The sequence below is a fragment of the Amblyomma americanum genome, chromosome 3 (genome assembly GCF_052857255.1).
Source record: "Amblyomma americanum isolate KBUSLIRL-KWMA chromosome 3, ASM5285725v1, whole genome shotgun sequence".
Lineage (NCBI taxonomy): Eukaryota > Metazoa > Arthropoda > Arachnida > Ixodida > Ixodidae > Amblyomma > Amblyomma americanum.
The window spans coordinates 106,975,771-106,999,062 of record NC_135499.1 but is presented as its reverse complement, the minus strand read 5'-3'; the positions used below and the strand labels follow the sequence as shown (position 1 = coordinate 106,999,062).

Below are 23,292 nucleotides of genomic sequence, written 5' to 3'. Positions count from 1 at the left end.
ATGTTGCGCGTTCGTATGCCAAGTTTTGTGACCGCAGCATATCGAGCAACGCATGACGCGATCGAGTGATAAAGCTCACCTAATATCGAGCGTTCTTTGTTCACTTTACCGCATCGGGCTTTTATTTATGCGCATAGCGAATTGAGCTGGAGCCTCTTGGGAACACGATGACGCCGTCAATGAACTCCAAGAGAGCAACGATCTTTGGCGCATGCGCCTTTTAACCTCTGCACTACGACGGCAATAAGAATAGTAATGTGTGGCGATGCAGGTGCATCATTTTTACGTATGAATAAGCCCGCCACCTTTTCCGCCACGATGCGATGCCACCGTAGAGGCAGGCCTTCCGTTTTCTGTTCTTCTTGGATAGCATAGACTTCATCCCAGAGAGCGGGAAATGCATTAGCGTCTGAATTTGTTTTTTCAGTCAGTCGAGCAGACAGTTTAAGCCTCCTTCATGGCGATCAGATCGTGTGTCACCGACTGACCCGGGGCCGCGAACGCAGAGCCAAGTGACGAAAGCTGGACCCTCTCTTCTTCTTGCGTGCGTTCCCATTTTCGCTGTCCCTCTCACCCTCGTACGCAGTGCTCTGCTGATCACGCAGATTCTTTTTACAGCACGAGTTGTATGGACGGCGATCGGGCGAAGTGATGTCGATGTCCTCTCCGGCGTCATCTGAGTACGGTGCACTCCCACAACGTTACCCCCCCCCCCCCCCCCCCCGACCTTAACACCTCGTGACTGCTTAGTGCACCTGATTACTTCAACACCGTCAACGCCATACGCAAACATCCTGAGTGTTCACCCTCACGCCCTCCTTCGCTGCGTCTGGCACGCCGGGCTCCCGCCTTATGTGGTGCATGAGCGACCGTGCATGACCGTGCTTAACTCAAGCCTGCCCTACTTCCCTACCCACGCCCCTACCCACGATTACTAAACACTCCGACTGGCATCAGCATTTCACACCGACCACTAGCTCTCGCTGCAGTTCGCATTACCCCATAGCCAAATGTTAGAGAAATTCTTTTAGCTCTACATTTTTAGAGCTGCAGGAGGAGCAATGGCGACACAACTATTCTTCATTCCCGTTAATACGCACCTACTTCTCCCTGCTTCGATGGTCCCAGCTGTGGTTGCTAGGAGTCGGGCCAATCGGTCACGGTTGTGTTAAAGAAGGCTGCTGCCGCCCGCTGCTCCGTTGCGTAGTTCATGAATAACCGCTGCATGTGGCGGTGGAGGATAAAGCGTTCGTAGTTTGAGTGTGACCAAACTCTGTGATAGGCATAATGATGAAAACATAACGTGAATGTCAGTTTGCGTAAAGGAGAAGGAATAAACACTATGGCCAGGCTTATTCACCTTAACGGTGCACTAAAGAGGAATCTGAACTCTTCTTTTTACCGCGGGAACTCGATCTACATGTTCCGACCATTCTTAGAAGCTTCAAATTATTGTCCTCTGTGGCCGATTTCCCCAATTTAAATCGGATTAAACGTTCCGGCTCCCGCCTTTTTTTGAACTTAGCGCTGATGGTGGGAGGAGTCAGCCAACGCGTGCAGTGCCTTTCAGCCAATCCCGTGACAGCTTCGCTTTCGCTTTTATTGTTTTTTACGTTTCTGTGAATAAATAGTTTCATTTGCAGACAACACAGCCGTAAATTAGGTCCATGGGAACAAAAATACGCGTGCACTCTTTGACATGTATCACTCCGCCGATGGCAGAGCGACAGGCCGCCACGGGTCTGGTTGAAAGGCACTCTTCGCGTTGGCTGACTCCTCCTACCATCAACGTTGAGTTCAAAAAAAAAAAAAAAGGCGGAAGCCGGGACGTTTAATGCGATTTGAATTAGTGAAATTGGCCGCACAGGACAATAAATCGAAGTTTTTAAGAATGCTAGGAACATGTAGATCGAGTTCCGGCGGTAAAAAGATGAGTTGAGATTCCTATTTAGTGTACCTTTAAAGGGGCTCTGAAACACCTTCCGAGGAGACGACATCAACTTGCTCAATCACTGCACTGTGTTGCCATAAAAACCTGTGCCAAACAATACACTTCTACAAGTAGCAGAGAACCCACGATCACTTGCGAAAGCTGGCAAGCCCTTCCCGGCGAGTTTTTCATGCTCGCACCCTCCTCCGTCGCTCGCATCTACGTATACACGTTGAGAGATGCCTATTGGTTAGATTCTTTCAGACGTCAGGCAGCTACGAAGGTCGCGGCCAATAATCCGCTTAGCTCCGGCGGGTCAGGAAGCTCTGCCCTGGAGGTGGGGTCGGCGGAGGAGCGCGGGCCTTCCAGCGTGCGAAAAGTGACGAGAGGAGAGGGAATGGCGCGAATACGCTGAAATTCGAATGTTGACTACAGGTAACTCAGCTTCTACGAAGCGCATTAAAAAATTCTTCTTGGACAGTATTCGTGAAGCGGCGTGCTTTAACATCCTAGGCATACCTCAACGTTATTAGAACCCTTTTCAGAGCCCCTTTAAGAGTGGAATGCGATAGCATTTGATTTAACATTTGTCGGAGCTTCCGCAGCAACTTCTGTGTGCGTTTGCGTCATTTTTTTTGGCAATTATCGGTCAATCAACCGCCGTATTCGGTCTGCTAGTTGCAGTAGCAGGTATCCGCTATTGAATATATCGCGTTTTTTGTTCAGATCTTTGACTTCGATTTGTTATATAGGTTGCAGTTTAGAATCCAGGTCGCGCACAGCACAGTGGACAGGTTGCGGTGACGTCACAAGGTCACGTGACTTCTCTGCACCAATCATTCATTTAAATGACACGGTGGGCACGTTGTGATGACGTAACAGGGTCACGTGACATGTATCGAATAATCTGATAATTTTGCGACGCCTGACATCGGCGCGGTTGTGGTGTGAGAACTCTAATACTTAATAATTAAAATTTGTAATGATAACTCAAAATGAATCTAGACTCAGTGAGCGCGGAAGTGTTGGAAGAAACATAACGAAAGGAATAAGGAATACGGGAGGGAGGGGGCTGCCCACATGAGTGACGCACGGTAAACAAGGTAGCAAGGCGGGCGAAGAGCAGAAGTGGCTCGGAAAAGGCGAATCGGAGGGAAGAATCACGAGAGGCCGGAGAAAGGAAGCGGTCAATCTGGGCCCGCCAAGACGGAGATCAAAGCCCGCACGCGAGACTCTCGGGAGCATCACGAGCGAGTGCACACTCACTGACAAAGCACGCGCAGACCACCAAGACGAACCCGCGTACACTGCCTGCTCTGAATCACAAGAAAGCACCGACCACGTAACATGAATCTCTTTCCGGAGGAGACTGGCTGGGGGGAGGGGGGGGGGGGGTCGAGGAAGACGACGGCGACCTTCAATCTTACTTAGGGCAGGCACCTGACGCCGCATCCCGCATTCTCGTCCTTCTTGTTCCGGTTCCCCTCCTCTTTCTCCTCGCAGGATGCTAACGGAAACGCATTACGCGTGACGCGAACACGAAGCAGCAGCCGACCTGCTCGCCCACTGTCTTCCGCACGCCGCCTTCTTTTCGTCCGGCCTCTTCGGTTTACCGCTAGCCGCGAGCGAGCGAGCGTGCGTGCGCCTCTGCGCGCAATCTCCACCGCCACCGCTCCGTGCATTAGCTCCGCCGTCGAGGCCATTGCATCGTGCGAGTCGTTAGCCGATGCGTCGGACTTCGATCATTTCGGCCGCTTTCTTCCCTCGCACGCACGCGATGCTTTCGGCGCCGCGCCATGTCTAAATAGGAGGCACCCAGAGCTCTCCGCGAATGAAAGGACGAGTATAAATGACAGCTCAGAATGAGAATAAAAAAAAAAAGAAGCTGACGGATTACACTCAGAAGCGGGGCGTTATTTCGGCGGAGACGTCGGGCGTAACGACGTGCTCTTCTCTTACGCCTGAGTTTCGAGACTCGAAGCTGAGGCTGCGTTAGAGCCGGCGTGAAACAAGGAACGTGTTTTAATTGTGACGCACCCGGCGTGATGAGCCGCAGTGCGAGCTCGCACTGCGCAGCCACTGGGGCTCCCAGCCAAGGCACCTCTCCTTCGCGTTGAACTATACCGTGGAGGGTGTTTACGCGCTTGTGCTGGAACCCGTACCCGCAAGCGCTTTTGGATCGATGTTTCGCGTGGTGTGCGATTCTTATGCATGCAGACAAGGCGCGCGGCTGGATTCCTCGCGCGTTCTTAAATGTTCGCAGGCGTAGCTAACTACGCTATCCTGCTGCAGAAGTTCGCCCGCGAGCGTGCAGAGGTCGCTTCTCGCCAGTCGGCGTTCGCGGCGCTTGTTCGGTTCGACGTTGCGGTTTCGCCTCTCCTCTGCTCGCTATGTTTTGACGAAGTTGTTTCACGAAGTTAGAGTGCGGGCTGCTCCTGCAAGCATTCTCGCGCTGAAGAGACGCCGCGTGTTGAATTACACCCTTGGGCTAAGCGGCCTAGCAGCCCACCACTTGCAAGTCGAGGCCGGCTTTTGACGAAGTTTTTTGAACGCTTTCGCTCGTGCACCGCTGTTGTTAGGCGCTGATTTCGCCTTCGGCGATTTTCTGCCGGCAGATCTCGACTCGGAAGAATGGGCCCGCAAATTTACATTTTTTATTCAATAATATGAGTCTCCATCTGCAACAAGATGCGCTCGTAATCAAGTGCACTTGTATTCGCTTGTTTGTTTTCAGCTCATGATTGACAATCAAAATAAAAGCAAAAAAAATAGCGGTAAGGACTGAAGCGCGTTCCGTTCCTACAGAGAAAAGTTCTCATGTCTGGTATCCTGAGAGGCTTAGTTTCTCATGCCTCGGACTAATCTAACTTACCTGCACGGTTAGTTGCGTGAAAATGGGAACAGTTGTGCCCCGTCGTCCTTCTGTATGCAGCACTGCTCAGGCTGTGAGTGGACTATAGGAATATCAGATATTAAATCACTGCAAAGGAGCTCGGAACGGCTAAGCTGATTTACTACAGAATGGATTATGTCTGGAGACTCCAACGTCTGTCGAGTTCGGTTACTTCGAGTACCGAAGGTACTTCACGGATGTTGAGCCGTTAATGCTTGAGTACCAGCTCTTTTTTAAAGGAGGTTTTTACGGATAGTTTTTTTTCGTGAATAAAGAAGCAGGAGAGATATTTGGATTTGCATGAAGAAGATTCAATAAATAGGATGAAGGATGTCATGTCTTCTCTGTCCTTTTCCTGTATCTTGTTTCGCATATCTCCGGTACGACAACCGCCTGGCGGGAATGAAATTAAGTTCATTTCAACACCAGCTGCTTAGATGCTCATGTGAGAGACGCAGTGGCTTGGTTGGGAAAGGCTGGCAGTGTCTATGGCTGGCGGCACATTCAAACCAGACACGCCTCGGGCGCGTGTTCTTTTCTACCGCTCAGAAAGGATTTATTTCTCGATGTCTGTATCGCGCATACTAGCCTTCGCTGCTTCACGGCTTCACAACTGACTAACTACATGAACAGAAAGGGCTAGGTACGAGATTTTTAGAAACTGATAATTTCTTTCCTGCCGCCGTCAATATGTTCTCTGAAATGGGCAGTTGGTACTGGCGCCCAATTAAATGAAATAAAGTTTGAATGGCTTTTGTAGTTTTATGCAACAAATAAGTATGCATGGACGCCACTGGTATGACATTGTTATGTTTTCTGGGCAGAAAGCGCTGTGAACCTCCAAAGGACGTGCTTTACTAAAATGAAGCAATGTTTAGATGCTGGTTTTCGTTTTTGCTTAGTGAACAATGTTCTCGTTAAGCAGCCTGCGTAAGTTCTGTGAGCTGTGCAGTGTGCCGTTGAATGTGTACAGTGGATGGATAGATTCTTGCCACAGACAACTGTACGAGGAGCTGTAGTAAGACTGCGTTATTGGCAGGCATCTTAACTTTTAAGTGCGCACTACAGTCTCTCAGAAGCAGGCGCAGTTACAGGAACAGTAATTTTATTACCGCAACAATGTCGCATAAGTAGCGTTGGGCACAGACGTTTAGGGTGACTCACAGGAAGGTTAGGTCACTTCAGCAAAATTGTTGTACCTTGTGTGTTTACTATTTCTTGTCACTTTGTTCCTTACCGTAACCTCGTCTTCTAAATTTTCCTCTTCTTTATTTTTCTTACGTAAAAAAAAAGAAAACAATGGCTACACTCTCCACACAAAATACATTATATGACAGTGAAATGTGATTAAATTGACCTCTATCGCGCTCTCATTAGGGTAAGGGTATGCTACCCAAGCTCCGGATTATATTTTGATCACTATATATATGGAATGCTTACTATTCGCAACAGAGGCATATTCCCGCTGCGAAGTGTAGTAACTCGATGCAGTTAGCAATTGGAGGAGGCTTTTAAATTCGGCACCGAAGGTATTGAGGTTAGCTAATATATGAGGTCGAAACTTCGGTTCAAATTTTTGCAACTGCCAGAAATTCTCGAGTTTTGAAGAGGGAATTTGTTTTCGTTGCCTACCGTAAGTATTCTGTACTTTTAGTGATGAAAATCTACCCCAGTGCTTGGGAAACACATCCTGCTCCTAAATCATAGTGCGCTGGAGGACATCTTAGTCATTTTTTACTGCTATATATGCCAGTTCATGTTAAGAGTGTAAAACGACCCAGTGATTATTTCACCCGTTTGGCGAAGTTCAGTTCCATAACCATTTATTCGACTTTTTTTTTTGCGTACTCTAAAAAACGCCTGTTAAAACAACGCTGGAAATCCGCTCGCTTAAGCTAACTAGACCCGCTTGGTCTTCTGCCAGTTGTTGCGGGAATAAACGCACAGTAATAAGCGGCGGTAGAATTGTAAATTCCTCACGTTTACTTCGTCATACAATGTGCGCAGATTATTCCGAAGCTCCTGAAAGGAGTTTAATACCCACAATTAAAAGTCAGCAATCTCCTAATGACGGTAATTAGCAAACGAAAATGGTGAGTACGGAACGAATGACTCCGAACGTGTTCTCGGCTCGGTGCGCATAAATAACGAGCACACCTGTTTCATGCGCGAACGGGCTTTCTCTTAGCGGGAAATAAAAGTCCCAGAGAGAACCGCGGCCGCGAGACAAATAGGTCGGTAGTAAGTGCGGCAGAAGCCGCTGGTGTTATCCCGCAAGAAGAGCGATGTAGTTCCAATTTATCGGGCTCTAGAGCGAAACCGAGCGTGCAATAGTTCAGACAAGCAGCGTGTAAGTTCCGGAAGCTTGGGCGAGGGAGTAAGATGGAGGATGAAAGAGGGAAAGGGAAAGGAAGCAAAAAAAAGAGCGCGAGGAACTTGAGGAGGCGCTGTTTAGCGCACAATGGCGGGGTTTAACGAGTCAGCAGACGGTCGAACTCGGCAGCGCCATGAAATAGAGCAAAATCTCGGGGCAAAGTTCAGTGCGAGCCAATCGGCGGGGTTTGAAAACTGCCTGAATGTGACGCCTGGGCGCCGAGCTGATGAGAGTCGCCGCCAACAACGGCCATCGTGGGCACTCTGGAAATGAGAGCCCTGTTCAAGCGAGCACCGCTGTTGAGGGTAAACGAAAGAGAGAAAGGGTGAAGAAAAGAAGATGGAAAGATTTTCTTTTTTTTTTTTGGTGTGAAAGAAAAAACTGTAGATGCGATTTTTTTTGTGATTTCGTTGCTACGATGGAGCTCTTTTTTTCTTCTACACCAGTAATCTAGATCGGACGGACATTAGTTAAAGGCGAATGGAATTGGGCAGAAGAAGAAACAAACAAAAAGGAAAAAATTGCTTTTATCAGGCTTGATGGAGTAGAAACTGTGGTCTTCGGTCGCAGAGGTTGAGTGCGCCGAACGGTTTTAAAAATTTGACCCTCCGCCAGAGCTTTAAAACTCAGAGTTATTTGGAACTGCCCCTTCGTCCCCCATTGTTCATACACAGTCGAAAAGAACTGGTTTGGTCGTATTTGCTGAGACAACTGCTCCCCGCAGCGATTGTTTCTTTCTGTCTTTCCCGGTCGTTGTTAGACGAAAGGCTTAACGTAACACGAGCGAGGAGTTAACCCGATGTGAGTTTTCAGTAGTTAAACGAGTTTCAGAGGTTGTAGAGCTGCCCATTCGTGTTCGTTCGCGAGTCTGAAGAATACAATGCTAAGCCGATATAATTTTGCAACGAAAAATAAAAGGCGGTCATCGAACAAATAGTGTTCTGACTGGCGCAAACGCAACCATTGCCGCCACTGCTAGGCCCATGCAGTTGAGCAGCGAATGCCTGCCATGGGCGCAACCATCGAATTGCAGCTATAGGGGTATAGCGCTAGGATTGTCAGGAGGATACGACCGAGCTTAACTTGAAACGGGATGAGGACAGGGTGTCTGTATGAGAAGGAGATCTGTACCGCCAGTAAAGCCAGCATTCGTGGTGGATGCTGAAGTGCCGGGCACTGTGGTCGCGGTGCTTCTGTTGGCTGCATGACAACCCTCCGTGGAATCATCTACTGACGCACATGTTCACTGGTCTTTTTGGCTGCTGTGATCGCTTTTAATCTCAGCTCATGATTTGGGGCGCTTGTGTCTATGGTGCTGGAATATTTGTCTTATGTTGGATCCTAATACACCAGTGTTTTGTTCCAAGACCAATATTTTGAGGAGGAAAATGGGCATCATTTCATTTATCGGAGAGTGCTTTTTAGAGTATAGCATAGAAAATATGGCACGTTATGAGCGTAGATTGCGAAGTGATGTTACTAATATTTATTATTTTTGGACTAGTTAAGAGGGTACAGTCATGGACAAAAGTTCACGGATGCGGATACGCGAAAAAAAAATTATTTCTTTGTTGCTTCGCTGGTCAGTCAGCTGGCATTTTTGAGAGGATTGACCATGCTTTTCTCTTGTGCTGCAGTGGTTTCTGTCGACCACCCTTGCTCGATCGCATAGCAATAATCTTTTTTTCGCGAACCCACATCCCGCAAACTTTTGTCCATAACTGTACAAAGAGCTTAATAAATAATGATAAATAAATAAATAAATAAATAAATAAATAAATATATTGAAAGGGGGTTTAATAGCTCAGGCACCACCAGAACCAGGAAGAGGCAGAACCAGGCGCAGAACGAGGCCTTCTAGGCGTCCGCGGTTATTCTAGAGCCCGGCAGCAGCACGCGCTCAGCGATAGCACTGCCGCTACCTCGTTGTCACTCTTCGTCTTTACAATGGCCCCCGGGGATGAAAGGAGCCATCCTGGCGATTCAAGGCGTAGTGCAGATCAAAGGGTCATGGTAAGGCTTGAGGCGACTGACATGCACCGTTTCACGGCCACGATGGCGAAGGTCAGAGGAGGGTGTCAGTGGTTCAACGACATAGTTCACAGGGGAAGGTTGAGAAAGAACACGGTAAGGGCCTTGATATTTGGCTTGGAATTTGGACGACAGGCCAGGAGAGCCAGCAGGGATCCAGAGCCAGACAAGTGAGCCGGGGGAAAGGGGTATACGTGAGTTTGACTACCGGAATCTTGACGCTCTTTTTGTCGATTCTGGTCAGCGGACGTGAGGGAACGGGTGAGCTGGCGGCATTCCTCGGCATACTTGGCAATTTCAGAAGCAGTGGCGCAGTCAGATGCATCAAGATGGTAGGGAAGAATGGTGTCAAGCATGCTTGTAGGTTCGCGGCCGTAAAGAAGAAAGAACGGAGAATAGCCTGTGGTGGACTGGACGGCGGTATTATATGCGTAGGTGACGAACGGAAGAACGAGGTCCCAGTTGGAATGGTCGGGACTGATATACATGGTGAGCATGTCACCGAGTGTCCGGTTAAACCGTTCGGTGAGACCGTTGGTCTGAGGATGGTATGCTGTGCAGGCTCTGTGAACGATGCGGCACTCTTGCAGAAGCGCCTGGACAACCTCGGATAAAAACACACGGCCGCGGTCGCTCAGAAGTTCACGAGGGGCGCCGTGGCGGAGAATGAGCTGGCGGAGAATGAAGAAGGCCACGTCTCGCGCTGTAGCCACCGGAAGAGCCGCCGTTTTAGCATAGCGCGTGAGATGGTCTATGGTGACTATAACCCGACGGTGACCTGAAGGGGTAGAGGGCAGGGGCCCGTAAAGGTCGATGCCGACGCGATCAAAGGGACGGGCAGGGCAAGATAATGGCTGCGATGGGCCAGAAAGGCGCTGTGACGGAGACTTGCGGCGTTGGCACGCAATGCATGAGTGAATGTACTTGCGTAAAAAGCTGTACATTCCACGCCAGTAGTACCGGTGCCGAAGTCAAGTGTAGGTTTTCAAAACACCAGCATGAGCAGTCTGGGGGTCGGCATGGTCAGAGGCGCAGACTTCAGCTCGTAGTTGGCGAGGGATGACGAGGAGCCATTTTCGACCGTCGGGCATGTAATTGCGACGATAGAGGAGACCGTCATGCAGAGTGAAGTGGCGGGCTTGTCGCCGAAGTGAGCGAGAGGCAGCTGCCGTAGGGGGCCCAGACAGATGGTGCACGAGAGATGTAATCCAGAGGTCCTTGCGCTGTTCCACGAGCATGTTTACCGGGCGCAACGAGGACAGCTCGGAGTCAATGCTCGAGATGATCGCAGTGTCGGAAGGCAGCGGAGACCGGGAGAGGGCGTCAGCGTCAGAGTGCTTACGGCCAGAGCGATACACGACTCGAATGTCGTACTCCTGGAGGCGCAGAGCCCAGCGGCCAAGGCGACCCGATGGATCCTTCAACTTTGACAGCCAGCACAAAGCGTGATGATCGGTGGCCGTAGAGGTATGGTCGGAATTTGGTTATCGCCCACAAAATGGCCAAGCATTGTTTTTCTGTGACGGAGTAATTTATCTCGGCCTTGGACAGCGTGCGGCTCGCATAGGCGCCAACGTATTCTGGAAATCCAGGTATTTGCTGGGCGAGCACAGCACCAATGCCCACGCCTCTAGCATCCGTGTGTACTTCTGTCGGGACGTTAGGGTCGTAATGGCGAAGGATGGGAGGTGAAGTAAGGAGTCGACGTAGTGTAACAAAAGCTTCATCGCACTCAGAGGACCATGACGACAAGGAGTTCTGGGCTTGAAGCCGCGTCAAAGGCGAAATGATTGTAGCGAAATGTCGGATGAAGCGCCGTAAGTAGGAACAGAGGCCAATGAAACTCCGCAGTTCTTTGAGAGTAGAGGGCTTTGAAAAGTCGGCAACAGCGTGAAGCTTTGCCGAATCCGGAAGGATGTCCGCTTTGGATACGACATGGCCGAGTACGGTCAGTTGGCGAGCGCCGAAGTGGCATTTCTTCAAATTTAGTTGCAGGCCGCCGGCGGTGAGGCAGGTCAACACTTGGCGCAGACGAGTCCGATGTGTGGAGAAGTCGGCCGAGAAAACAACGATGTCGTCGAGGTAGCAAAGACACGTCTTCCAGCGCAAGCCGCGCAAGACGTTATCCATCATGCGTTCGAATGTTGCGGGGGCATTGCAAAGACCAAATGGCATGACGTTAAATTCGTATAGTCCGTCGGGCGTGACGAAAGCAGTTTTTTCACGATCGCATTTGGACATGGGTATTTGCCAGTATCCAGAACGCAGATCCAGGGACGAAAAGAATTCCGCACCTTGCAGACAATCGAGGGCGTCACCAATGCGTGGTAGAGGATAAACGTCTTTCCTAGTTATTGTGTTTAGGCGGCGATAATCCACACAGAATCTTATGGAGCCATCTTTCTTTCGAACCAGCACGACCGGGGATGACCAAGGGCTGTGCGACGGCTGTATAATCCCACGCTCGAGCATGTCGTCCACTTGCTCGTTGAGGACTCGACGCTCTGTCGCTGATACGCAATATGGGCGCTGTCGCAGAGGTGGATGGGAGCCGGTATCGATGGTACGGTGGAAATGTGAAGATCGCCCGAGGGGAGACTGGCACGCGTCAAAGGATGAACGAGATTGGTGTAACAGGTGGAACAGCTGGTCACGGTAGGGAGAAGTGAGATCTTGATCGATGGCGCTATACAGAATGTCAGAGGGCGGTGGGGGTGACAGGGGAACAGGAGTAAGAGAGTCCAGCGATGGCGGGAGAGCAGTTTCTCGGTCGTCGTCAAGTTGCAGAAGTTCAGCCGGTTCGACGCACTCAAGGCATTCACCATGAATCAGGGTCACTAGAGATGAGAGAGGGTTGCTGACGCGCATGGCTGTCGTTCCGGAGGTCACCGTGAGGACAGCGAAGGGTAGCGGCATGTTCTTGCGGCGAAGGAATAACTCCGAGGGGGTAAAGAGTACAGTTACAGCAGGTTGGTTGCGTGGTGAGGCGCACGAGAGGGATACAAGGACAGAGGAATTTGCCGGGAGCTCGACATCGTGAGACAGGTGTACTTTGGCCGGATATTCAGGAGACGGTGCGGCCGGGTAGGCGTTGGGCAGGGCAGAGAAAGTAACTTCGGCGCGGGCACAATCGACGACGGCGGAGTGCTCAGAAAGAAAGTCCCATCCTAGAATTACGTCATGGGAGCAAAAGGAGAGGATCAGGAATTGAATGATGTACAAGACGTCTTGAATAACGACTCGCGCTGTGCATGTTGCGAGCGGCTCGACCTGTTCGGCGGTAGCAGTGCGAAGAGAAACTCCCGAAAATGGCGTCATGACTTTCTTCAGTTTTCGACAAAAGTTCGCGTCCATAATTGAGACAGCAGCTCCGGTGTCCACGAGAGCACAGGTTGCAACACCTTCGACAAAAACATCAATAACGTTTGTTGGTGAGAGCAGAGGCCTTGTAGAGTTCCCAGGGGACGCAGCTCTTGCCTCGGGAACTGCGCTCATTAGTTTACCGCAGCGGAAGGGCTGGCCCGACGGCGCATAGGAGATAGGGAACGGCGCCGCGGAGAAGAGGAACGATGAGAGGTGGCAGCCTGGCGGTTGGTGGAGAAGGCAGGAGGCAATGGGTCCGCTTGCACGCGGGGCGGCTGTATGTAAGACCCATACGCAGATGGTGGCAGGACGTCAGCAGGCGAAGAAGGACGTCTGCGGCAGTAGCGGGCTACATGGCCGGCGAAGGCGCAGGCAAAGCAAATAGGCCTATTGTCGCGAGTACGCCACAAACGACCGTAGTGCGAGACTGCCGGCGTGAAGCGAGGCGACGGTTGTGCCACCTGAGCCCGATACGAGAAATCAGGCGGGGGCGTCGAAGGTGGCGGCGCTTGAGTGGCGTCTTGAAAAGGGCTCAAGGGATGGGATGGTGGTCTGGCAAGAACGGCGGCGTACGTAAGAGGTGCAGCCACAGGTTGCTGGGGCAGGGGTGGCAGGGCCTCCGCGACTTGGGCTCGGATCGTCTGCTGAAGGGTGGGAGACAGCGCTGGCGGGGGGTTCCGAACTCCAGAGATGAGCGCTAGTTGGCGTGCGATCTCCTCTCGAATGAACTTCTGAATGTCATGCCTGAGCTGCTGCCCTCCTGCGGTCTCGACATCAGCGGACAGGACGTCGGCAGGCTGTACGGTGCGACGAGTGAGGACGCGTTGCTTGCAGAGCTCCTCGTAGCTCTGGCACAAGCTGATGACGGAGGCCACGGTGGCCGGCTGCTTGGCTAGAAGCATTTGGAACGCATCTTCATCGATACCCTTCATGATATTTTGGATCTTATCAGCCTCGGTCATATCGCTGTTCACGCGCTTGCAAAGATCCACCACGTCCTCAGTATAACTGGTAAATGTCTCGCCAGGCTGCTGAGCCTGTTCGCGTAAGCGCTGTTCGGCGCGAAGTTTGCGCACGCCAGGACGGCCAAATACCTCAGTGAAGCTCGTCTTGAACGTGGACCATGTGGCGATATCGGCTTCGTGGTTACGGAACCAGAGGTTGGCGACATCAGCCAGGTAAAAGATGACGTTGTTTAGTTTCATGGCGTCGTCCCAGCGGTTGTGCGTGCTGACCCGCTCGTAGCAAGCCAGCCAGTCCTCGACGTCAGAGTCGCCGAGCCCACTGAAGACAGCCGGGTCCCGTTGTCGAGGTGTGCCGGAGCAGACAAGCAGAGCATCCGGTGGCTGGGGAGCCAGGGAGGCGTTATTCGGCATTGCTGACGTTACAGTGCCGCTGCGGAGCTCCAGGACGGGATCAGGAGCAACCTACACCACTTGAAAGGGGGTTTAATAGCTCAGGAACCACCAGAACGAGGAAGGCAGAACCAGGCGCAGAACGAGGCCTTCTAGGCGTCCGCGGTTATTCTAGAGCCCGGCAGCAGCACGCGCTCAGCGATAGCACTGCCGCTACCTCGTTGTCACATCTTCGTCTTTCAAAATAAATATCAAGCGACATAGACAGCACTTGGCACTCGCAAGACTGATTATGCAGCGGCTCGGCCCGGCTGCACCGGCCTTTAGCGAGAGTCGAACCTAACGTGCACCGCCAGCAAACGAACTGTGCTCAGCCCCAGCGTGCGCTAGCTTCAATTGAGCCACGTCGCCGCTCACCTTTGGTCGTTCCGAATGTCGAAACCTTGTTGTTGCTGTATATCGTACAGGTCGGCCTGGGTCTCATTTTCACTGCCGTCACAGCGCGTACTTGGGATACCTACAGACACTTGTATGCCCACACGGGGGCACAGTATGGTGCATCCGCCCTCACAATATGACATTGGCGCATATAGAGGTAGTGACAAATCTACATCTCGCAAACGGTGCGGGAGGTAGATAGATAAAGAGGAGGAGGGAAAGACAGGGATGTTAACCAGAAAGGGGTTCCGGTTGGCTACCCTGCACTGGGGAAGAGGGATTAGGGGACTAAAAGGAGGAAGAGAGAAGGGGAAAAAGCATAACACACAGATTTTTCTTATGTCTGCGAGCCGGAAGGGTTTTGAAATAATAGCAAGAGTGAGAACGAGATCAAGGACGCTATCTACTGTCGCTGAAGGTGTCCGGCGACGACGAATATGGGACGAACAAACTAAGAACGAAGAAAGAGAGCAGGGATTAAGCAAGTAAGGTGGCGGTGCGAAGGCGAGGGTGCTCATGATGTATTGCGCCACGCTGCCCTAACTATGAACGATGCGCCGCCCCTCTGCGCGCGAAGCAGGTGTGAGCCCGGCTGAGAACAAATTGCGGAGCCTGAAAACGACGGGGAAGGCGTGCGAGACAGAGAGTGAGGGAGCGTTTCGCGGCAGACACGGGCAGCCGGGCGAAGCGGAGATGCAAGACGGGAGGGCGGGGAAAATAGAAAGCCGAGAAAGCATAAATGAAGCGCAGGGGTGGCGGAGAGGCGTCGCCGGTGTCGCGCGCCGCTCGTTAGCGACTCTTCCCTGCCGTTCTGTCGAAACGACGCGGAAAATTACGATTCGCATACGGCACACGCACACACGGGAGAAGATGGCGACGATGGGCGGCTCTCGCTCGGCTCTCCGGATGCTCGTTTCTCTTGCTGCGGCCCCTCTCACCGGGTCTCTTTCCTCACCTGTAGCGGCAGGTTGGGCCTGCCGCTGTGGGGCGTAGCTTCCGTGCTTCCGCACATGCCTGTGTTCGCTCTGGAGTGAATGCCGACGCTGCCCTGGAATGCGATGGTTGGTGTAAAGGAACCGGTTATGACGACGCGCGTTGTGTTCTGTCCGGGTACCATGTGCGGGTGTACCTAGTGCTATGTTTGGCGCTGGCTCCGGAATAGATGGTTTGCACGTGACGGCTTGGGCGCCATCTTTGAGTGCGGAGCCTGGCTTCCGCAGTGTTGACCGGACGAGGGGGCAATATGCGAACGAGAAAAATCCGCTGGCTTTCGTTGCGTTTCTGGTTTCAAACGTGGCGGCCACTATGACGTGTATGCAGATTATGTAAGGGAGGCACAAGGTGGGCGATGTTCCTTGGGAAATGTGCCGGACCGCTGCATAATGTTGAGAACAAATCGACTTTTTTCCAATTTCGCAAAACTGACCTCCGCAAAGGCGTGACAGGAGGTGAATGCTCAACGTGAAAGATTATAGGGGAACTATCAGCACTGCTTTGGAGCTGCAGTGATTGTTTCCCCTTCAACGCAGAACTTTCATTGTTCTTAATGTTCATCTTTGGAAAGTGCAATCATCAAACACCTTTAACGTTCATGGAATATTAAGAACTAGCATGAATGGGATGAATTCTAGTCGCCGAGTTGTTTCGAGTGGACAGTGTTGTGCTCGCGCTTCCTTCCTGCAGTTGAGTTCGCCGAATTTGGACATGGGGAGGATTCCCTGAGGACCACCGCCAGGGAGGGTGAACCTCTGGGGGAGACGTGGCCGCAGGAATGCCGGAAGCAGCGACGATAATAGCGTCCCCACGTGTTCGTTCCGGTCCTCAGACGACGAAGTACAGGATCAGCGTTGCCCTCTTCAGTCACGCTGGGATTGAACAATTGCCCGAGTGCCGCGCCTTCGACAGAGGTTCCGCGTTCCGGTCATCAGTACAAGATCTTTTAACCCCTACTGGGAGACAGCCTGCATTCCTGTGTCACACAGGCGCCTTCCGGGTCCACATGGGCGCGGTCCGGACACACGTGCGCGCCCACATGGAGGCCACGTGGACGACAACGTGACCGGGTCCTGTTTCCTTTCCCTCGACCGAGCTGCGAGGGAACATCAGGACCGCCCCGCCGTGGGTGGTACCATCAGTGCCATCGTGTGATTGGACATCATTCTTCGAACTGTATTCCCCAGCTAGGGATCTGGGGAATACGAAGAGTATTTAAGGAGCTGCTGGTTTGATGCTAGAAAAGAGAGATACTAGAGACTCCCGACTGCTAAGAAGCTCTCTTTACTGAGAAACACTCTCAGTTGCCCGTACTTGTACATTATGTAAATAGTCCTTGTATAAAGTTTTCCAAGTTTTCTTCCTCCGATCGTCCTCGTCTCTTCTCCGACCCAGTCACGCTACCTGATCCCAACAACAATCAGCCTTTCTGTCGTGGCAGAGTGTTGGAAAGGATGCGTTTTCTGGTTCGGGCTGTTTTTGCGAGAAAATTTTCATACCTTTTCCCCTAGTTCTTAATTTGGGCGCGAAAGCACGACGTTATCTCGTTGGCAACGACTCGGCACAACGGTGTGCCTACTCGCATTTCACCAACGCCCCACTGTGGCTTTCTTGTGATGCATTGCTCACAAAAGAGCGGCTGCCTAAAAATAGAAAGACGGAGTGAGAAAGCAAAGAGAGAGAGAGAGTGTGTGTGACAGAGCTGAGCGTAAAGATGAAAACCTAGAGCCTCGAGAAAGTACGACGCCGACGATGTGTCGTTTACCGCGCAAGGAATAGAAGTGTAAGCATACTTTGGTGACGAAAGTATGAATAAGAAACGGTCCGGCGCTCGTGCTGTCATATTTTTGATTTTTTTTTCAGCGCTCAAAATTCGCTCTACCTTGGTTCCCGTGCAAACGATCACGTGTGTTCTCGGCGGCGCGAAAAGTAATTTCCCTTCTCATTTCGTGCCGCGCTCTCTCTGGGTGAGCGCTCTCGGTCGTGTGGAAGTGACTTGGACGCGGAAGAAGAATAAAGAGTGTGCGCGGTGCCGTTAAAGCGATGTTTGTTCATTCCTTTCTGCTTCGTACTTTCTTCTTGCGGGAGGAGTGGGAAGAGTAATTGTTCCCTGTACAAGGGTCTTGCGCTGAGTGGAACGGATGACCGAATGCTGTGTCTGGCGGGCCGCTCGCGCTTTTGTTGTTTCTTTTTTCTTTCTCTTTTCACTGGAAGACGTGCAGAGCGTTGGTCACGAACATGCATGGCGGTCCCCGTTAGAGACCCGTGATTAGTACACGCATAACTGGCGTTTTCGGGTTCCGAAATCTTCAGCAAAAAAAAATTAAAGATAAATAAATCTGCCTGCAGAAGGAGCCTGAGAGAGTAATTACTTCCGTTTACTTTCCCAAGTCCAACGGCCATGTTCCGTTTCTTTTTCCGTAAAAAAATGCCAGAAAAAAAGAACAATAACATCTGATATTATGCTTATTGTTTTTATTGTCGAGTTTTTAAATCTTTATGAAAGGAACTAAACGCGCGTCTGTTTCGCTAATTACTCCAGGGAGTGAGCAGCCGCGAATAAAATTCGTAGGAAGATTTCAGACTGTGATTACAGTTTGTCGTGTTCTTTCTGCTCGTGGAGGTAATAAGCGAGGGGGTCTTCCGCTCCAAACATGCAACCGAAAAATGAACAGATCATTACGGTAGTCGGTAATGCAAAGTTTGAGCGCAACTTTAAAGAAAAGTATTGTGCTTATCTAATTGCCGCCATCCGTGATCTTCCCGTGCCAGCCACCTTCCTTCCAGTTTTCTATTCCTCCGCTCTCGCCGTGTCAGGTGGCGTTTTGGTGTGCTACTAGTTTCCAAGGCCGGCAGGTGGCGTGTCACGCCGACCACTACGACGCGGAACGCAGGAACGGGCGCCTAAGAGCTGCGCTCTAAAAAGAGCTCCAAGGTCGAATGGAAATATTGCGGTTTAAATGTCGCAGGTAACTGAGAACGATATGAAAATGAACAAGTTTTGGTTGTCCGAAGTCAATATAATTTAGTTCGAAGAACGTGCACCCACTAAAAAATCTTCGCTTTCCTGTCTTGGTAATCGAGGGTGCACCGCTTATATGCACACTATGAGCTGTGCCCTGACTGGCGATATCACCGCTTTACTGACTTTTCAGAAGAGAGCGAACTCTTATTTATTCTTGTTCTCTAATTTTCGCCGTGTTCTTAGATCTTTCACAGGCGTGCTTGTGCTGCTTTAGGGGATGCCTTAAACATTTTCCTAGAATAACGAGCAAGCCATACCCGCACCCGTGACCCTACCGCACCCGTACTTGTACACGCACCCCACCACAAACTTGTACCAGTGCCAGTAGCAGTACCCATGCACATGCCCATGCCCGTACCCATACGCGTACTAGTACCCATACCTATGCCCGTTATCATACCCATACCATACCAGAGCTCATCCTCCTACTGTACCCGACCACGAACTTGTACCTGTATTCGTACAGATACCCGTACCCATACCCACATCCATACCCGTACCCATACTCGTACACATAACCATATCCACTCCCGGACCGTACCCTTATCATACCAATACTCATAGAAATGCCAATACCCATACCCGTACCTGTACCCGCACCCATACTCATACCCCCATCCATACCCGTACCCATACTCGTACACATACCCAATTCCACTCCCGTACCATACCCTTATCATATCAATACTCATAGAAATGCCTATACCCATACCCGTGCCTGTACCCGTGTATGTTTCTGTAAAACACTTTGTATTTTTCTTTGTTCGTAATATGCAGAAGAGACAAATTTTTATTACAGATTACTAGATATTCCTGCTTATGATTATTTATTGTGATATTACTGTATAACGCTGTTTTTAGCATATACCTAATTGTCTTCTATTTATTTGCACTTGTTCCCTATAAATTGTATTTCTTGACGCGCTTTTTGCTTTTCCTTTTGTTTTGTTTGTTTGTTCGCCCTCTACTTGCTGCTCTAATAGTCTTATGCACCCACTAATGATAGGAGGTCCCCCTGGCAGTTTCTCACTCTGGGACCTCCTGATGCTGTATATAATATGTAAGCCCGTTTCTTGTACATGCAATAACAATAAACTTGAACTTGAACTTGAACCCATACTTATACCCGTGCCTTACTCATACCCCCATCCCTGGCTTCTACTATTTCAGACCCCTTCGATCATTCAAGGTACCTTCAGCATACAGTTTTCAAGTAATTGGTTCACTTTTTGTTTTCTTATTGACGCTGCTGAATAATATCTTTCTTAGTGGCTCATTAGGCACTTCTACGAATGTTTTTGAAGTTGTAAGGCTTCCATTCGATGGAACGTGTCGCTACGTCTTTGAAAATATTCTGTTCCTTTTTTCTTCTTGGTTTTTAGGTATGGAAGGGCGAGTACCTTACTGTTTTCTGCAGACATGTCCCTCGCATTGATTCACGAATAGACAAGGGACTAACTTGATTTAGAAGGACTTTAGTGGTGAGCGTGGAAGTGGTTTTCTGGATGGAAGTGAATTTCACCGTCTGCAGATATAGAAAATGGCTAAATAAAACGCTAACTGAAAAGATGCAGCGGCATTGTTGCCCAGGTAGACTCCTGCAGAATAATTCATGTGGGGGTAAGGGCGTACGTGGTTATGTAAAAAGAAGAAAAAAAGCGGCACAAAACAGGAGCAGCACGTTGCACGGGAATCCGCTTCGTGTTCAGCGTTATCATTCCCAAATCTATGCGAATGAATGCAGCGCTGCTTACCAAAACGCTGTTCATCAAAATAGTCTCCAAAAGCCGGCACGTTGCGGTTGAATCCGTGACCTGAGAAACAGTACCACTAGCACGTCGCCGCTACGTGCTATGTTACAAATTTGCTGTTTTTATTTGTGAACTTAAGGCAGAAAACTTTGCTAGCGAGAGCTTTTGCTCCGCGATCCTTTTTTTTTTTATTGCGGAGGGTAGGGTGGCATAACGGCCGTTTTTTTAGCCGGCTTGAGCCAAATCAGACTTGCAGTGTCGCCGAAAAATAAAAGTAAAGAAAACAGAAAGAAAGTACAGACTTCTGCATTTTCTCAGGCATGTTTCGAGAACTAAAGCAATGGCGTGAACAGGCATTGGAAACATGATGGATTAAATAGGCGAGCTCTTGCTGAACCGCACTGTGTTCAGCGCCATAAACTAGAAAAATAAAGAAAAGATAAATGAAGGCTGGGAAAAACACATAAGGGACTCTGGGGGGGCGGACGCAGCAACGTCGGGAGACAAGAGACCGCGTTGAGGCGTTAAATCGAATTATCGCCGTTGGGCGGCCGGACCCCGGCGTCCCCTCTGCTCAAACAGCAACTAAACGGGACTGAAAGCAGCCTAGGGAGCAGCAGTGGGAGAATGGAGCAGCCGAGGCGGAGAGAGAGCTCAATTGGCCGATTGAACGCAGTTGCGGCGACCGTGGTGCGCACACACACAGCAGCCCGAGAGGAAAGGGTCCCCGAGAGTGAGAGAGGCAGGCGAGCAGTGGAGGGTGAACTGCCGCCGAGGAAGTCGTTTTTCACCGTTAACCGCGTTAAAACGCCCCGATTCATTTGAACCGCGACCGCTCCCCTCGGTCGTCTTCGCTGCCGAAGCGTCGAGTGTCGGATGAAAAGTTTTCACGTCCCCGTGGTTGCACATGAGTGTGGTCGTGGTGCCGTCCCTGTGTGACTTCGTTCATGAGAGAGTATCCGCGCTCCTGCCACACATTACTCTTTTAGGTCTCTTCAGTATTCCGCAGCCATGGTGCTTTTGCGTCATGCGTGCTTTTTTTCTTCGTTCGGCTGCACCGGCTGAAGCTGATCTGAGCGGTCCAGTTTTAGTAATCAAGTTGGTGGTGACACTTTGGTTGAGTTGTAACTCATCGTCCATTATGCTGTGAGCGCGCGATCATCGATTCCGTATACTGCCGTATTGCTCGCTTACGTATTTCAATTTCGAAGTCACTTTTTTGTTTTACTCGGCGTATCTCCGGCGTTTATTTACAGGCTGGAGTGGTGGTATTGTACTTCGTTGTTTTTTTTCATACACACAGACGACAATGATGGGGTTAGGAGAGAAGCGCTCAGACGTGCAGCGTACGCGCACACACAAAAAATAAACAAATTAAGGTCTATTTTTGTGGCGAGGCCAAATGCGATATAGGTGCGCTATCACAGTGTGGCCATTGTTTTGTGTTGTTTATCTTGGCCATGCTTTGCTATTCACGATATTCCTATGTGATTAAAGTGGTATATCAAGTGTATTCTACGTGTTGTTTGTGTTTGCATGACATTAATTATGCACGGTCTGATCTGAACACGAGACCGACGAAATATCAGGCTGAATGCGCGCGCTCTGGCATCCGCTTATAAAAATGACTGGCGGTTTAGCATTGCTAAGCGCAAAATATTGCGCGAAAGCAGAGTTTTTTGCAGGTGGACACCACCGCCCCGTACCTGAAAGCGAAATTGAGGTGTCCACTGACCCAGGGAGCCAGTTGTGCGCGCCTCCAACTTTTCCATCGTCAATGCCAATTTACCCAATGAACACCGGCGGCCCATGCTTCACTGTCGCATTCGTGCGGCAAGGTTGTCGATGCCAACGCATACTCCTCTAGTGCCTTATTTCTGCCACTACGTTGTTCACGCCAGCGCATGCAGCACCCATCTCTCTGACACTACCGCCACATGGCTCCAAGTGCGAATATTAGTTTGACAGTATTAGTTGAAGAAGACAATGTGCAATGCACAGCGCGAAAGTGTGTTGCAGTTCAACAGAAGGCTTATTCGTTTGCGGTGGTACCCTGCTCTCCCGCACCACTCGCGGATATTTGATTTATTTTTATTTATTTATTTAACTTGGCTCAAAACCACAAACATCGCAAGCGTACAAATATCGCAAATCTTGCTCGGGGTTTACTCATCGGAAGAGTGCTCTCGCACTAATATGAGTTATTTTGATGTTCACGTGCAAATGTGTTTGCCATGATGCTCACTATTGGTGTACAGAACACACACACACACACACACACACACACACACACACACACACACACACACACACACACACACGCACACGCACACGCACACGCACACGCACACACACACACACACACACACACACACACACACACACACACACACACACACACACACACACACACACACACACACACGCGCGCGCGCGCGCACACACGCGCGCGCACACACGCGCGCGCACACACGCGCGCGCACGCGCACACGCACACGCACGCACGCACGCGCGCACGCGCGCACACACGCACACAAAGTCAACACTAAGGTGTTCGTGCAGCATAAAGGCTTAAGTGGACAAGTCTCATATTGGAGTTACGAGGTACATACCTCTTTGCAGGCCAGAGAAAACATACTTGCATTATACGCCTTCTGATTTGCCGTGAATTGCTTCCGCTCGTTCTTTCTTTCTCCAGCAGCCACAATGCATACGAGGCAATACGAATTAGTAACAGCGAAACCTTGTTGAATGCCACGAGAAGTGGACATGCCGTCAACCCCACGTGGCCGTTCCCGGAATTGCACGCAGAATAGTCCTAATTGGTAAAACGTGGTGCGGAGAATTGGAAAGTCCTGCAAAGACCAGCACTTACGGCAAGAGCGCTTGGTCGATATGGTAAGCTGGTAATCATCCGCTTAGCTTTGAATAGCGATGGTGACAGTCGTGTTGTGGCCAATAAGTGCTTCTATTTCTGGAATTGCAAAGTTACAGTTTCTCTATCTGCCCTACCGCTTTACTATCTCAATATCCTCCCCCAGTCGTCTGATCTCCTCTGCCTTATTTGTGCTTTGTGCTGATTTATTACATCCTATCTGTTAGAATAACATTGAAGCTACACTGGCCTGGTTTAGTACCT

General features: G+C 50.4%; 2 protein-coding genes across 8 annotated transcripts in view; one reads left to right on the top strand and one right to left on the bottom strand.

Moving 5' to 3' along the window:
* The window catches only part of CASK (peripheral plasma membrane protein CASK), a 663,473-nt gene that overhangs the window by 132,974 nt on the left and 507,207 nt on the right, over nt 1–23,292 (top strand). The window lies entirely within an intron of this gene.
* On the bottom strand, nt 12,597–13,967 carry LOC144126364 (uncharacterized). Its single transcript, XM_077660423.1, has one exon. The coding sequence runs from the start codon at nt 13,965–13,967 to the stop codon at nt 12,723–12,725; it is 1,245 nt and encodes a 414-aa protein (XP_077516549.1). The 3' UTR covers nt 12,597–12,722.